Source organism: Copadichromis virginalis, linkage group LG8, assembly GCF_057382275.1.
Source record: "Copadichromis virginalis isolate Kocher_CV1m ecotype Utaka linkage group LG8, C_Virginalis_male_GT1.1, whole genome shotgun sequence".
In the NCBI taxonomy this organism is placed as follows: Eukaryota; Metazoa; Chordata; class Actinopteri; order Cichliformes; family Cichlidae; genus Copadichromis; species Copadichromis virginalis.
Window position 1 is genome coordinate 26,142,887 of NC_140625.1, and position 17,755 is coordinate 26,160,641.

Consider the following 17,755-nt stretch of genomic DNA (forward strand, 5'->3'; position numbering starts at 1 on the left):
TGATTAGGATTCAACTACAATAGACCAATAAATCCAACTTGTGTCACATTTATGTGCACATGTAGTCACTGCTTGCAATCATAAATCCAGTGTCAAAGTTCAACCCGATCTGTTTTACCTTTAACAGTGTCATGCGTCCACTTCAAACAAACACATAGAAGAGAGGAAAGAGGGAGAGGAAAAGAGGACAGGTTTATTTAAAGAATGTGGGCTAAATTCATAAAGATTTTTTAGGGGAGAAATGAAAAGTGAAAACTTGTAACTCTCCCGGGTGTGTTGTCTGCTTATGCAGGGCTGCAAGAGCCAGATAAGGCAGGTCGAGCCTTGCTCTGTGCAGAGGAGTTCTCACACCTGTGTGCAGTTTAAGGTGCTAATGACTGCAGGTGGGCAGGCTGTACATTAGTGGTGTTGCTTGCTTCAGCTGTTTTTTCTCCAGGGGATGAGTCGGCTCAGCCTGGTCCCCAACTACTGCCGCTAATCCCACCAGGTAACTTTTAATGAACCTATTCCCTTCATCTCACTGCCTGACAAAATTAACTCATTCGCACAAGAAAACCTGTTAGAAGATCAGCACTGTGTTCCTTGCTTTAAGTGAATTGACAAAGCTAGGTGTGGTGATTGTTTGTCAGACATGTGTTCTGTACACACAGATAAAAGTTTCACAAGTGAGAAAACGCACAGATAATTCAGTGAATTCATTGGTATCCTTCAGTATTGCTGTTTGATGTTTCATTTCACCATTACTGACTGTAACCTGATGATAAGATGAGCAAATGTGAGGTGGCGTTTCCTTTTATCTAATCTCTTTCCAGTGATTTCAACACAATGCAATACACCTTGCACTGTCTGACAATATCCATGGTTAACTTATGGGATTTAAACACATGAAAGAATCAAAATTGAGCTTGATAAACGGGAGATAAGAATGGTGCCCTTTTCACCAAGTGCAACCTCTTGGATTTCCCAGTGTACACACAAGTTTTATTGATTTGGACAGAAATCAAAGAAATTTTGTGGTTGTAAGAGCTGATGGTTGAAAGGTAGTTTAATAAATTGCACAATGTACACTTTAATGCAAGACAGGTTTTGATCTCCGTGATCATGTTCTTTTTTTTATCAGCGGAGGTGATGGTGGTCAAGGTTCAAAGGTTTTGAAGTCTCATGCTCATTCATTTTTATGGGTTCTTATTCTGTGTTGCCCTTCAGAGCAGAGGAAGAAGATCTGCTGTGAGCACATGCCACGCACCTCTAAGGACCAGCAGCAGGTAGGAGAACCTGTCGCTATTTCTAATTGTGTTGGTTAATTTCTAAACTATCATTAATTTTAGGACCTGTTCTTAAAAATCTCATTATAAATGTGTCAATAGATTTGTTGCACAAAAGGTAAAATATTTTTAAATGCACCTGCTTGACTGTTCACAGTTGTCTTAATTAACATCTTTACCTAAGTGCAGTTCAGCAGTTTGTCACAACGGTCAAGAAACCTTCCTATGCTTAAAGTAAAATGGCCATTAAAGCATGGATTTATGTTCTTCTCATTTTAGGTGTTTATAAATATTCTGCAGCACTTACTGTCTTTACACTGTACAGGCTGTAATTCTCTCTTGACCTTTTTATGGGTTGGGCTCTAACTTGAGTGACTAGAATAACTTGCACAATTCATGTTGACTTTGAACTTGATTTATGGGCACAATATCGAGAGCAGTGTGAAGGAGCCCAGATGCATCACAATGATGTATAGTTTAGCTTAGCTTTTAAAGAAACTTGACTTACATTTGATCAAATAGTAAAGACCTGGAGGTCTAAATCTTTATAAATCCACAACATTGTTCTGTATCCCTGCAGACTCTCCACCATGGACTTCATTTTCCACTTCCTGTTCTCCCCACTCCCAACCCCTATAATTGTCTCCTTGTTCGCTTTGGCCGCTGCCACCCTATTTTACCTGAACACTCGACCAAGTCCCATCCGGTCCCCCACTGACCTCAGCTGCCAAACTATGGGTATCAAGGTAAAAGTCAGAAAACTGTCAGATCTTGTCAAATATGACTGTTAAATTGGTGCATAATCTGCTACAGAATGTCACAGTGTCTCTGTTTGAAATCCTTAGGATGGTGCAAGAAAGTCTGCTTTGTTGGAGGATAACAACAACCTGATATCATATTACTGCAAAGATGCAAAGACACTCTATGAGGTTTTTCAGAGGGGTCTGAAGGTTTCAGGTAATATCACTGAATTTGTTATATGCATCTTTTACAAAACAAATCCCAATGTTGCCTAGCTTTCTTTTGAGGTTTAATGAGCATGTTTTCAGTCTGCCTTGATAAAGCTGGGTGGTAGAAATGGCAAAGGTTACAATGTTATCAGTTCATGTTATCCACGGTTCTGGTTATCTTATTTTGGATATGGATTAAAACCTGATAACATACAAAATGATTTAATTAACCGAAGACCTAAGAAAGTTCTCCAGTCTTAAAGTTGGCATCTACCTGTCCCTTATACTTGGTGGTTAGTTTATTCTGAATTTAACTCCTCCGTACAATTTCTTCAGATAGGAACAGTAATTCCACTTGGGTGTGACCCTTTTGTGGGTGTGGTCTTAGTCCAAATCCAAAAAGAACTCAAAGTTCTTTAAAAAAATAAAAAAGATCAAACCTCGATCTGACTTAACTTCCATATGTATGCTGCAGGTTTAAGCTAAACACTCTTCTGGTAGTAATGAATATGCAGAGTATGTGTGATGTAGTGATGTGTGTGGATGGTGAAAATGTGCCATTTATAAGGAATAAATGTAACAAACAGTTGTATAGGCTTTGCTGTTCATACTTCAACTGTATAAATCCAAACATGTTAATTTCAAACACTGATACCCTTTATAAACATTAATAGGCATAACTGTTTAAAATGTGTACAACTATAAATAAATAAATAAAATAAAAGTCAAAAATTGGTACCTAAAAACAAAAAGGTATGTAAAAGGTGCATGTAAATTTAAGCGTTCATGTGAAGTTCACTGGAATAAAAGGGGTCGGCAGCCCTATGCTTTTGGCCACGCCCTCTTCTCAACGCTGACAGGCGTCTTAATTGCGCAAGAGTGACGTAGAGCGAGGCCTTGCTAAAGAAGAAATCACAATAAACCAAATTACTAGTCGGGCTCATAAGTGGGATAACTCTTGTGCTGAACACGGCATAAAATATGTAGCATAAAGCATTTATGCTCTGTTTAACAAGACAGTTTTTCCAGGCAGGAAAATGCTTCTAAAGGGAAAACTCAGAAACTAGATGCTGCTTCTCCCAGCTGAGAAATGGAAAAACTTGAGTATATGCATAAACTAGTTAACTCTCATATTGATTGCATTCCTTTAAGCACCTTGACAGTGTTGTGAAGCTCACGTTAAATCTCTTGTTGTTCCAGGTAATGGACCATGTTTAGGCTACAGAAAACCAGGAAGACCATACCAGTGGCTGAAGTACCAACAGGTAAAAGGATCAGCATCTGGGGGAAAACATTAACACCAGCTGTGAATTTCAGTTCATACTCACCCCCTCCCCCCCCCCCCCCCCCCCCCCCTCTCTCTCTCTCTCCAAAAGGTGACTGACAGAGCAGAGCACCTGGGATCTGGGCTTATTCATAGGGGTTTGAAGCCAAACTCTAACACCTTTGTTGGTATCTTTGCCCAGAACAGACCTGAGGTCAGTGAAGTTTAGATTTATTTATTTATTTATTGTCTTTTCAATGTGATCAACATGCTGCAAATGTCTTACTGTTTCATTGGTCACTTGCAGTGGGTTATTGGTGAACTGGCATGTTACACCTATTCAATGGTAGTTGTTCCCCTGTACGACACGCTGGGTCCGGAGGCTCTTGTGTTTATTATCGACCGAGGTAATTGAGTTTCTCTTTGAATCCAATTCTGCTAATTAGAGCTGGGTGGAAGTCCGGTATCTCCCTGATCCCTACAGGGATCTGTGACTTTCCATTAATCTTTTCTTTTCCAATGTGCTCCTTCAAACATATTTTGCTTTTGATTTTCTGATTTAGCTCTGGAAAATTTATAAGTGGCATTAGATTGAGGCATTTGTCTCAAATTGTACTTGTTTCAATTTGAACAATAGCCTTCTAATTTAATAAGAGTCCAGCTGATGTTTTGCTCTGTTTCAGCTGAGCTTTCCACAGTGCTTTGTGACAATCAAAAGAAAGCAGAAACACTCCTGCAGAATCGGGAGAAAGGCCAGACTCCAGTCCTCAAAACAATCATCATTATGGACTCTTTCAACTCCGAGTTGGTCGAGCGAGGAGCAAAGTGTGGTGTGAACATTGCATCCTTGGAGGAAATGGAGGTAATGCACACTGAGCACAAATAGTGGTTACAGATGAGTCATTGCTTTTGTTTTCTCCTCGCTTGGGAACTAACATTTAAGATCTGTACTAAAACTGCTAGAAGACATTCAGCATTATTGAAAACATGCTTTGTTTTTATTCTCCAGGCACTGGGGAAAAGTAATCCTCAAAAGCCAATCGTAAGTTTCTGATACAGCCATGTAATGAAATTCATTTGAGTCTTAAAAACACTGCACACTGTTCTGATGAACTGATTTCATGTTCCAACAGCCACCAAAGCCAAAGGACCTCAGCATTGTTTGTTTCACCAGCGGCACAACAGGTAATGGTTTTACTTAAGAATATCAAAGTCATTTCCTGCAGGAATTAAATCATTTAGGAAACTTGAACTTGATGAAAGTTAAATCCAAATTTAATATAACAAGACAAAGTGGCAATGATGAAGGTGATAATTAACCACAATATGGAAAGGATGGCAAACTTGGTCTCAGTGAGGGTGGGAACCCTTTGGAAGGATTGCTATAAAATTATTTTGCACTAATTTTGGTGACTCACTGGACTTCCCCGTGAGTACAAACACGAAGTTAACACTTGTGGTTTGAAGCAAAATATGTTGACAGATGGAACCTTTTAACCCCTTTTTATGAATATTATGTCTTTACCAGGAAGAAATGAGGTGTTTATTATCCTGACTGATCAACAATTTGCAACAAATGTTTTTTAAATGTACATATCTCCTTAGCCTGCAGCCAACCTGTATATTTGACACATAATTATTTGGAATAGAATTCAACTTTATTGTCATTGCACATGCACAGGTACATGGCAACAAAATGCAGTTTGCTGGGGGGGGGGGGGGTTGTTGTTTTTTTTTTTGTTTTTTTTTTTTTGTTTTTTTTCGGGGGGACCTGCACCTAATGAATTGCCCATTAAAATGAATCAAATCCTTAGAAATGTTTTGTCAAACTGTCTTTAGGAAATGTGTCTTGGTATCATGATGGAAGCATGTAAGGAAAACATGTTCTTCCTGGCCTATTATTCAAAGCAGTTGTGAAGGAAACGGTGTGAAAACATTTTGGGAGAAGTGGATAGCACTACGTTTGATGTTTAGGCTTTTAAGGGTAAATCATTGTACTCATTTGTCAGGAAATCCCAAGGGAGCAATGCTGACCCATGAGAACGTGGTCGCCGATGCTGCAGGTGTACTCAAAACCATTGAGGTACATGAAAAGTGGAGTGGTTTTTGATTTTTTTTTTTTTTTTTTTTTTTTTTTTTCTTTCCCCATTCTAAATGTTGGGGGGGAAAAAAAAAAAAAAAAAAAAACTCGTGTAATGAGCGAAAATTTGTGCTAACAGAGCTTCTGTGTAAATGCAGGTATCGATGATTCCAAACACCCAGGATGTCACAATTTCATTCCTGCCATTGGCACACATGTTTGAGAGAGTCGTGCAGGTAAGGTCCATACTTGATCATCCTTCAAAGTTCTCTTTAGGTGTGCTAACTTTATTTTGTATTTTGCAGACGGTGATGTTTGGTGCTGGAGCTAAGGTGGGATTCTTCCAGGGTGACATCAGACTGCTGCCAGATGACATGAAGACACTGCAGCCCACCCTCTTTCCAGTTGTGCCTCGACTTCTCAACCGTATCTATGACAAGGTGGGTGTATGTGTGTGTAAGCTAAACAGCTCACATTCCTTTTAAATATACTACAAAGAATTAACACAACACAACTCCAGTTTCATTGATATCAAGTGCACAAATTTTCTTTGACTCTTAGGTTCAGAGCGGAGCCACTACACCTTTCAAGAAATGGTTATTGAACTTTGCAGTGGAGAGGAAATATGCAGAGGTGAAGGATGGCATCATCAGGAAGAACAGCGTATGGGACAAGCTCATCTTCAACAAAGTCCAGGTACTGCTTCTGTTTGAATAGCTGTAGTTCTCAAGGGACACACACCTAATAAAAACACAAGCAGCAGAGTAAATTGTGTGCACTCATGGCCACTTAATTAAGTACAGCTGAACAGCTGCACTTAATTTAAGTCAAGCATCTGGTGAGCCAGTCACATGGCAGCAGCCATGCATTTATGTTCAGAGTTCAAACTGATGATCTTTAAAGGGAAGGAAGGTGTTTTTAAAAATTCTATGAACGTGGCATAATTCTTAGTGTCAGACAAGACTGCTTAGTATTTCAGAAACTGCAGAAATGCTGGGGGCTTTTTTTTTTTCCCCCTCCCCACACACTGCCATCTTTGGGATGTAAATGACCCCAAAGCGCTTTACAGTACATTCAGACACACACACACTGGTGATGGCAAGCTACCTTGTAGCCACAGCTGCCCTGCCCACAGATTAGTGGCTGACCTGCTCTGCTACCTGAGCTACAGCCACCCCATTGTACACATTTTCCAGCAGAATAACACACAATGTCATAAAGCACAAATCATCTCAAACTGAACATGACGGTGGATTCACTGATGTCAAATATCCTCCAGTCATTAGATCCCAATCCATACACCTTTGGGATGTGGAAGAGGATATCATGGATGTGCGACTGAATCTGCAGCAAGCCTGTGACAGTTATGCCAATATTGACCATAATCTTGACTAGACTGTATGGCAAAAAGAATTAAGCAGAAGGGGATCCAACCCAGCACTAGCAAGGTCAAGTCACTGACTGCATGTTGAATTGTCAGTGGGTAATTGACTGTGCAAAAAGGGTACACGGTTCATGAGGAAATGGAGACGTTTTGGGACTTTGCATTCACGGGGAGGACCCCCTGATCTTCTAGTTAATGTAACCTTCCCCTTAAATATTCAAAAGCTGCAATGCATTCACTAAAAGTATATGTGCTCAACCTTTCTTTTAGGAGTCTCTAGGGGGGCGTGTGAGGGTCATGGTGACTGGCGCAGCACCCATATCTCCCTCTGTTCTCAAATTTCTCAGAGCTGCTCTGGGTTGCCAGGTAATAAACACTTTAATCCTGTGTGTGTGTGTGTAGTTTGTATTCAGATTTCTATGACTCAGGTAGTCTCTTGATATTGAAATGTACTATAAGATGGTGGTAGACTTTCAAGGGCTTTGGTACATGTTGTTTTCCTGTAAACATGCACATCTTGTTAAAATAACAACATTAAAAGTGAATTAGGTCCAAGAACAGGAGGTTCCACAATGGTATCTTACAGATTTAAGATTGTGATTACAATGTTCACTTGTTTTATTGGTCCCCTTAGATCTTTGAGGGGTATGGTCAGACCGAGTGCACAGCCAGCTGCACGATCACCATGCCATGTGATGCCACTGCAGGTACATGGCACAGAAGCATGCTGAGTTTATCATCACTTCCCACTTCTCACTGACATTTTGTGTTTAATGTTATTTTCATCTTAAACATTTGGTTTTGTTTTTTGTTGCTCCTCCTATAGGTCATGTTGGGGTGCCATTGCCTTGCAATTTTGTGAAGTTGGTGGATGTTGAAGATATGAACTACTTTGCTTCAAATGGTGAAGGAGAGGTAGGCTTTTTGCAATTCAGACAGTGAGGCTTTGGGATATTTAAACCTGCAGCAAGAGCAGTTTAATCTGAAGTACTGAGGTAAGTTCAGTAATTTATCCAAGCATGTTCTTAAAGAGTAAATAAGAGTAAGTTTTTAAACATCATCACTTGTCTCAAAAGTAAATAGACTAAGTTGTAGCCTATAGTTAACCGTATAGTTCTGCATCTGTTTTCGCCATGAATTAAAACAGGTGGGTGGGCAATAGTTTACTTCTGGTTTGACTGGTTGTTTGTTTTTTAAAGGGAAAAGTGGATAAATGCATGGATGGGTTAAATAAAAAAAAAATAATGTTCTACTCATCCTGTAATTTCATTACTTTTTTCTTCTTCCCAGGTCTGTATCAAGGGCAACAATGTGTTCAAGGGGTACTTAAAAGATCCAGAGAGGACTGCAGAGGCCTTGGATGAAGAGGGTTGGCTCCATACTGGAGACGTTGGGAAATGGCTTCCGGTAAATAGTCCAGCCATTTTTAAGTCTGACTAAAAGTACGACCACATGCTTTCCTTCCATGTACCCATCATATAGAACACAAAGTAAAGTTTAGTAGAAAATGAGGTGGAATCAGAGTTTAAGAGCTCAAAGGCTCTTATAAGTGAGCTACTAAATTTGTTTGTTTTTTTTTCTTTTCACTGCTTGCCCTGGAAGACATGATAGTTACACTGCCTGACAAGAATGTAGGGGCTTTCTTGAGGTTCTGCCATTTAAAAGGATCAGACTGACCTTGAGGTGCTTGTTCTCTTGCATGTTAAGTTTAGTGAAGACATCAGCAACTCATTTATCTGTCAACTAAATGTAAATCTTCAGCAAGAGATGACTGGCTCTTGAAAGTACTGGGGATTCAAGGGGAAAGTTGGATCTGTTTTAATATGGGGAGGGGGAAATTGTTGTTTGGTAAAATTAAATATAACAACATACAAGCTCCATCACTTTAGAAGTACTGGTGAACAGAATGGGGTTTTTGCTTTTCCTGCAGGCTGTAGCTTTTGGAGTGTTATTGGTTTTCAAGGAACTCTTACCAAGAAACCAACATGACTTCCATTTAAAAATGTTTACTTGAAGCTCAGGAACAATGCTTTCCCAGATGTGGACCATTATTTTAATGAGATGTAGGGACACACAACTGTTCAAATCACGCTCCCATTCTCTGATCTGGCCTGGTTTTTGTTTGTGGCAGAATGGAGTTCTCAAGATTATTGACCGGAAGAAGAACATCTTCAAGCTGGCTCAAGGAGAGTACATCGCACCAGAGAAGATTGAGAATGTGTATGTACGCAGTGCACCAGTGGCACAAGTGTTTGTGCATGGAGACAGTCTACAGGTAAATCTTTGGGCACCTTTGCTATGTATACACAGTGGATAAAATTCACCTAGACTACACTGTCTTCTTTGTCTCTAGTCTTGCCTGGTTGCCGTTGTGGTCCCTGATCCTGAAGTCCTGCCAGGTTTTGCTAAAAATCTTGGCTTTCATGGTTCCATTGAAGAACTCTGCAAGATCCCTGTAATGTTTTTCTCTTGCAAGTTTTGTAACACAATCGTATAAACTTGAAATGACTTGCTGAAAAAAAAAAAAAAAAAAATTCTTTGTCTTTGTCTGCAGGAAGTTAAGAGGTCAATTATTTCAGACCTGACCAAACTAGGAAAAGAAGCAGGACTAAAGTCCTTTGAGCAGGTGATGACTCATCCTTTATTGCAAAAATGAAACTGCTGTGTAATGTCTTGGGAAGTTGGCTGTTATCCACATTATCAACACCTTTTTGGAAGTTTTCTGCACTTCTCAGTAACCTGGCTTTTATCACCCTCTAATGGTTAAAATGTGCAAAATCAGCTAATTCTTGTCATGTGCCCCAAAATGTCAATTTTCTTAATAATTATTAGCCTGTTAATCTTTAGTTTACAATATATGCCATAACTTGAGAAATGTAACATTAATTTGCTTTCTATCATGGCTAACATTTTCCATTTTACTAACTCATGCAGGTTAAAGATGTGCACCTCCATCCTGAGCAATTCACCATTGAGAACGGCCTGTTAACCCCCACCCTTAAAGCAAAGCGGGCTGAGCTCAAAAACCTCTTCCAGTTTCAGATTGACCAACTTTATGCTAAAATCCAGTAACCTGAATAAACAACTTAAGACAAAAGACAAGCAGTTATTTTCCATCATCTGTCAAACTTTATAGAATGGTGACTTAAACATTGGTTTTAATGCTTTGGTTTTTTCCCCTGGTTTTTTGTTTTTCTTCCTTTTTTTTGTTTTGTTTTTTTTTTTAAATAACATTGAAGAGCACTGAAATGATGCGGTTTTGTTGGCACCAATTCACTTACGTTATAGCTCAAGTGAATTATCGAGTTCCAGTTAAAGGTTGAAAGGTCACCTAAGTTGAGGAAATGGGTTTGGTGAACTTGGTACAATCTAATAAGAATAAACTGGGGGGAGGGATGCATTATGGAAAGTGAACTGAAAACAAAAGCAAAACAAGCAGTGTATACATTTTGATGCTGCTGCCTGACTCTGAGGCCTGTTTGTATGTGGTCCCCAGGACTTCATATCAAGTTTGATTACAGATGAACATTTCTGCTGTGGCTCAACACCGCCCTCATGTGTTGCTTTCAAACATAGCAGGAACAAACAAGTTTTGTGCTAAAACAGCTCTATTAAAGGGCAATCAAGTGAATAATTTCCAGTCTATACATCACAGCTTTCAAGTGTTCAGCACTAAGACACACTGATTTCAGCATTTAAAGGTAAGGTAGGCAGAACACTGACACTTTAAGTTCACAGCTAACTTGGATCTAATTTCTTGTAGGAGTTGAAGCTGTGCTTTTGCATTTCAATTAATTTTTATTGAACCCCTTTGTGGATTTATGCCAAGATAAAATCTGAATTTGTGTATATTTTGACTGACTTGTAAACATGCTTGTCAGAAAAGCTTAGCACAGAAAGGGGAGAACAGGAAGTAAGAAGGATCTTGGAACCCTTTATTTGTTTTAAGATGTTCAGTATTTAAAAACCAGTATATTTTCCTGCTCCAGTAATACTTTCCACACTCTCCTACCCAAACTATCATCCTCTCCACTCTTTTAACTCTCTCCTTTGTGTACAATTCTCTTCCTCATTGACTCCCTCCTACCTTCTCTTCTCTCATTTTCCCCCTCCTCTTCTACGCCCTTCTATTCTGTACCTCTTTCATACTTAGTTTAAAAAAAAAAAAAAAAATTTCACCTCCATCTCCCTCTTGTCTTCCTTCCTTTTTTTTTTTTTTTTTTTTTTTTTTTTTCCCCACTTCAGACTGTTTCTTTACTCTTGAGGACAAAGGGCGAGGATGTACCCCTCTCTACCTACCACCAAAGAGGTGTTTTCAAGTTGTAGGTGGGTTTCAACCTGAAAGCAGAAATATTACATTTCTAATGTGATCAAATGTTAAACACTGACCTAATTGTGACCCAAGATGCCTTTATTGGTCTGCTCCATATAAAAAGGTTATGTTGTGAGGAAGTATTTACCTGCAGGAATATGGAAATTACACAGAAGGAATGAGAGGCTTGAAAAATGAATTTTGTTAAACATCAGTCGAGAGGTTTGAGGCAACGGGCACCAATGTTTAAATAAAGAATTATTGAATTTACTTTGCATATTTTTTTCTTTTTGTTCAAAGTCAATTTAATCATTTGCTTTTATTTTATTCTGAAATGCAATAATAGACTAATCCTTTCTCAGGCGAATATAAAAGAATGAAAACAAAGCGCAGCGTGTGTCTGCAGGTATTTATCGTACGTCTCAATCAGTGATTGACACATTGTTTTCAAAACAGCCTTTGCAGTGCTAATGTAGGTGTGCAGGTCCAAAAAAGCTTGAATAGTTTTCTTTGTTGTTCTTTAAGCAAACTGTTACACTATGCAGAACCATCAGGATGAAACTGTATTAATGTAGCTTCCACACGTTATGTAAAAACTTCTGTTTTTATTCTAATGACTTGACTTGGCAGCAGTTACATGTTTGCATTCACACTACTATTAATCCTTCTGTGTCTAAATCTTTGATCCATGCATTAGCTTATGATGTGAACTTTTTGATGAGCAGGGTCTCAACACATTATGAAATTCTCACATAAAACTGGTATGTCAGGAGTGCTGATGTGCTTTTACAAACCTTGGTGGTAGAAATGCCAGCAAATCTATTCTAACTGAAAGTTTCAGTTCCTGAAAAAACATGATCGCATTAATTTGGATCATACTGATCTCTTATCTTTTCAAGCCCGGAATTTATTTGCACTAATTCCTCTTCCTGGTGCAAGAAACTTCCCCATAAGGAGTTATGTTGAGACAGAGTCTGGTTCTTTTAAGGTTTTTATAATATATTTTATATTTTTATGCAGTCATATGTTTAATTGTTTCAGCAGTTTGCTTGTTTGTCCTTTTAAAACCATTAATTTGAAAAATTCTATTATAGCAACACAAATTTTGAAATGGTCACTAATTTAGAAGATGGCCCATCATATTCACCTTTTTTTTTTTCCCTATCCATGAAAGAACTTGATCACTGGCTCCATATTTCTATTTTTCAATAAGAAAGGGAGATTGACTTTAGTTATTTGTAATTTAGCTCCTTATTTTGTGTGTGTGGCTGTGTGATTTCCTTCATAGATCTTTAGAAAATATTTGGCTGATTGAAAAATAATGAACACTTTAAACATAAAACACCAGAATTTATTAATATAATGTACAACAATGTGCACCTAATAAAATAAAATAGAATGATTGAACAACCCAATGGGCTTTGAATGGGCTTTCCTATGTTTTATACAAATACATTTGATAAATATCATCCATTATTTGATTTCAAGTTGCCACATAGGAAATCTGCCGGGGGGGATCACATTAACTTAATCATTTATTTCCAAATTTCTGGCATCTCTGAATACATATACTGAATATTAGTCCTAAAATAATATATATGCGAGTTTTCCAAACGTGTATTCACTGATATTATCGCCAGACATAATACAGCAAGCTAAGATACTACAAATGATTATGGTGGTAATGCTGCCCCCTTGTGTCGGGACTCCTGCGTCGTCTGAGCGTAACTGCAGGCTGCATCTGCATACCGCTCCACCGCCGCACCTGGACTTTTTACCGTTTCCGAAGAACTTACACCGCCCCCTTCCTGCTCCCTGACCACTTTAGAGACTCCTTGGGGCTGCACGTTTAGTGAGAAAGTGAATCTGTAAGCAAATGTCACCTCTTTTTAAGCGACTATTTGGATTCAGGGTGATTTTGTTGTAAATAAACTTACCTGTGAACCGGATCAGCTGCGCTACACACCTTCTTCAATATGGCTTCTTCCGCTACAGGTGATCACGAAGATCAGGTAAGTGAACTTTTAAGTTGCCCCGCTGCTTAAACCAAATTCACAGCACAATGGAGGAGGATTTAGCACCTTGTTGGACCTGTTGCCGTTTGTTTAGACTGTATTTGCAAATGCAAAGAACGTGTTGCTTACTCACAAAGCACAGCTTCTTCACTGTTGATTTAAAGTTTTATTTTCCTCAAAAGGAAAGTGGGAAAAAAAAAAACAACAGCCATAAATCAAGCGAGGTGTTGCATCACGTATCTAAGAATTCCTTTGATATCCAAATAGTTGGTTAAACTCCTGGTTTAAGAGTTAATCCGTATCGGTAACACATGCAGGACATTCCTTGTGTTGACAGTGCTGATACGATTCCATGAAATTATTACTAATGCTTAGTCATCACTTTTGTCCTGCTGTCCTCTCACATTTCATGTTAGATATGCAAAGGAGCTGCAAATATTGCAAAAAAGGTAAACGGAAACCCGTTACTACTTGAAACGATAGTGTGAATTAATCCCTATTTCGAAAATATGACGTGACTTGCAAAGTATTTTCTTGTGAAGCTCAGGGAAGTGCAGTTTGCACAGATACCGTGACCTTTTTCATGGCTTTATACACTTGGTGTTTCACCCCAAGAAACGATAAGGACTGAATTAAAACTATGTTAAATATATTATATAGTATATGTTTTTTATTATTTTATTATTTTATTTTTATGTAGAGTATCGCCGATACTGCACATTTTAGTGGTTCATGCAGACTATGGTGTAAAAATATTCTCATATTCTTTATCTATAATTACTAGAGATGCACTGATACATCGACCTATGGCATTGGCAGCAGCCAATATTTATCTGTTATGTAATGTAAGTTTTGCACAAATATACATTAAAATGCGTAATTGAGGTGTAAAAATAATTTAAATAACATTGGATATTTATTCAAAATAAGGGTTTTACACACATTATTTTTAGTTGCTCGATACAACTATGTTGTTAGGGCGAGAAAATGTGTATGTTGGGATAGTGAAATGATGGGTTCTGTAGAGCAGTGGCAAAACTTGCCACACAAACTGGAAATTGAGACTCTTTGCAACCAGTGGTTGCCAAGGTCGCTAGACCCATCTGTCAACCACTTGCCAGTCCACTGGGAAATAAACAGTTTTTCTTGCTTTTTGAGGGGCAGTCAACAACCACCTGTGCTACTGGAGTCTTATCTACTTGACCCTAAAATGTCACCATGATTAACAAAATGGGCAAATTGGCAGACAAGTTAAAACCAAGTCTGGAGGTTAGTGGTCACGTGACAGCAAAAAGGCCACATTGTTATTCTAAACCCCACTGCTGCTGCAGAATTTCACTGTTGGTGCATCACATATTACAGACAGATGACAAGCTGAAGAGAAGAGCAAACATAGTGTCTTTCTATGGTAATTTGCGCTTTGCAACGTGTGCCGCAGACAGTGCTGAGAGTTTTGTAAACAGCAGACATCAAACTACTCTGCTAGACAACCTATGTTATACATAATCTCTGAATTACTCCAAACATAGTTTTCTGTATTAGGTTCATTGTCAGATCGTAGAGGACAACATAGCTGCTGATGAAGTTGCATAAGTGCACACTTGAGGTGACAGTGTCTGCAAATACGTTCTGCCTCAGACTGTGTGAGGTTCCAAACCCTGACCCAGGGGAGGAATGTGTTTTGCATCAGACAGAGTAATTAACAGGCTTCTACATGTCCCTCTTATCAGTACTGACATAGTTACTAACCCGGCACAACTGATCTGCAAATATCATAAATATGTCTGTTAGTGCAAGAGTCTGAGCTTTACTTTGACTTGCGTGTGCTCGATTGAGACTCTTTTAGTCTCTCTTCATATACACGTTAGGTGTCTTTCCCATCTCAGGGCTAAAGGTGCCACATTCGAAAGGTGACCACTGAGGAGCTACATACTACTAAAGTATCAACACTATACTGATGCTTATGGTCAATTTTGGCAGATGGCATACACAACCTTAATGGACTGCATTGTTTTGTTATCGAAGAAAATTATGCTGGCTCCCTAGAAAGATGCTACTTTTATCAGACTTGAATATTTCATTATAAGGAAGTGAGATATGCAAATTTAAATGCTGACACTGTTGTAAAGCATGACCTCAAACTGGATTTTCGTAACATTTTGAACACTGTTAAAGAACAACAACATAAAAAGACTTTAATAATCTAGTTGCATTAGTTGCACCTCGCTAATAATGGGTTCGACCTCGTTTTGCCTTCACAACTTCCCTAATTTATCTTAACTCATCTACCAGCCTCTCTCCTGATGCTTGCTCTATGATGATTTTGGTTCTGGATTTTTTTCCGTCTTACCCTTCTAGTTGTCTTGTAACCTGAAGGCTATCGACCAGTCTTGTTTGAGCAGTCTTTGGTGGCATGCAGGCTAACAGTCAACATTGTGGGATGGCATAACAAAAGGATATCGTCTAATAACAGTTAAACCATTATTTAAAATAAATAAATAAATGTATCTAAACTGATGAAATCTGACCTGCTGACAGAAACAGAAATCAACCTTGGTTCAAACACCTTTTCAGAAACAGGATTTTACAAAGTTAAAACATGAATAAAATCTTACATGTTTTAAAATGATCATAGTATTATGGAGTGGTATATTCATGAATGCTTTTTAAAGGAATTCACTGAGATTTGACCTTAACTCCTACTGAAAATATGTGCATGGCCTTTTATTTACATTATATGTATTATTGAGTTCTACTCATGTCCTTTGTACATTTTCAAATATTTGCCAACATTTCTGTGAAATACTGGAAATAGTAAAGCCTTTTTTTTTTTTTTTAGCTCTACCAGCTCTCTTCTTTCCATTGATTTCTTTGTGCATCTGTCTGTTTGCGGTGCCACCTATCTGTCCATTAATGTTGGACCACAGATTGTGATGGGAAATAGAAGGCTGTTCAGTTTTGTGAGTGGTGCTAGTAATAACTGCCTGTTGCCAAGGGGCAGGAGGTTTATTGTGGCAGAACAAACAATGTGCGACTACACCTATGTCCTGCTCAATAGCAAATGGACAACGTGGTGATTACTCTGCAGCTGCAGCCTGCAGAGCTGTGTGTGTACTGGGCGGTCTGATGAGATGAAAAGACTGGCAGTAGTGATATTACTGTCATCTGTCTCACAATCGGCTTTATCAGCTAATGCTAGATTTTTTAGTCCAATGACACCAATGAGACTTGATTAAATTTCTGATTGCTGTGTTTGAGTTATTTCTGTTTGAAAAATAGTAGTTATAATTTCCTGCAGCTTGTGGAGGGAAAAAAAATCTGATTGAAGAAGCTAGAGGAGGTGGCTAGGAAGAGGTCAGTCTTGGCTTCTCTGCTTAGGCTGCTGCTCTCGTGATCCGACCCCAAATAATCTCAAGAAAATGGATGGATGGAATTAAAATAATAAAAATTATTTGGTATTTTAATGTTAATATTGACAACAAATTGGAGCAACAGTGAAGTGACAGAAGCTTGTGTAAAATGTTTCTTTGGCTACATACAGCAATTACTTCCTCAGACATAAACCTGTAAAATTAATATATTTTTTGTCAAAGCCACAGAGATGTGCAAAAGAGCCACATGCCACTGTGGAGGTTTGAGGTTCCTGGACTTTTCATTTAAACAATAAGCCTTAAATCATCCTCACTGTTCTTGTGTGAATCTGAATAGGTCCTTGTTTAATAAAGGCATTTAGTTTGTTGACCGGATTTTCAGCAGTCCTCTGAAAGCCTAAGTTAGAAGAAGGTAATGCTTAAAATTAGTGAAGTGGTAAGACATTAAAGCACATTAATGTTTTACCACTCCACTAATATTAAGGATTATTAGTCTCTATTAGAAGCTTATTAACATCAAATTATTTTTACATTAATAAAGAGACAATATTAATATTTTTACGAAGGAATCCAAGTGCTAGTAAATGTATATTTTAAGCTTAAAGCAACCATGTAACAATCATGTAAAACTTTATTTTAGATGTATTAATGCAGGGGTGTCCAACTCCAGGTTTCGAGATCTGGTGTCCTGCAGGTTTTAGATGTGTCCTTGATCCATCACAGCTGATTTAAATGGCTAAATAACCTCCTCAACGTTTCTTGAAGTTCTTCAGAGGCCTGGTAATGAACTAATCATGTGATTCAGGTGTGTTGACCCAGGGTGATATCTAAAACCATCAGGACACCAGCACTTGACGCCTGGAGTTGGAAACCCCTGTATTAATACATACGCAATGCAACATTCAAGTTGCATATACATCTTCTTATCCATTAAGTGATACATATTGAGAACCATAATACAAAGTCATACCAAAAATGATTTAATTATGATGCTTGTTACTTTTTACATTGGCTCAGGCCAACACACCTTTGGGTGCCTCCAAAAATGATAAAAAACACGCCCCTAAACTAAGAAATCTCAGAGGATATACGAAATTCCTCTGAAATAATTTCC

At 38.4% G+C, this 17,755-nt stretch overlaps 1 protein-coding gene and 1 long non-coding RNA gene across 2 annotated transcripts; one reads left to right on the top strand and one right to left on the bottom strand.

The window, feature by feature from the left end:
* The first annotated feature begins 440 nt into the window (after window positions 1–440).
* On the top strand, window positions 441–10,137 carry acsl5 (acyl-CoA synthetase long chain family member 5). The gene is made up of 22 exons (XM_085466813.1): window positions 441–487; window positions 1,207–1,265; window positions 1,846–2,011; window positions 2,111–2,222; window positions 3,416–3,480; window positions 3,592–3,693; window positions 3,787–3,886; window positions 4,163–4,341; window positions 4,489–4,521; window positions 4,613–4,664; window positions 5,489–5,562; window positions 5,718–5,795; window positions 5,865–5,999; window positions 6,121–6,255; window positions 7,214–7,309; window positions 7,578–7,650; window positions 7,770–7,858; window positions 8,234–8,350; window positions 9,075–9,218; window positions 9,297–9,398; window positions 9,498–9,569; window positions 9,878–10,137. The coding sequence occupies exons 3-22, from the start codon at window positions 1,856–1,858 to the stop codon at window positions 10,013–10,015; spliced, it is 2,052 nt and encodes a 683-aa protein (XP_085322939.1). The 5' UTR covers window positions 441–487; window positions 1,207–1,265; window positions 1,846–1,855; the 3' UTR covers window positions 10,016–10,137.
* A 2,912-nt stretch (window positions 10,138–13,049) lies between these two features.
* LOC146703555 (uncharacterized) lies at window positions 13,050–13,582 on the bottom strand. The gene is made up of 3 exons (XR_014922028.1): window positions 13,404–13,582; window positions 13,193–13,292; window positions 13,050–13,096 (listed from the first exon to the last, which is right to left on the bottom strand). It is a non-coding gene; the product is annotated as an uncharacterized LOC146703555 (long non-coding RNA).
* Window positions 13,583–17,755: the final 4,173 nt, after the last annotated feature.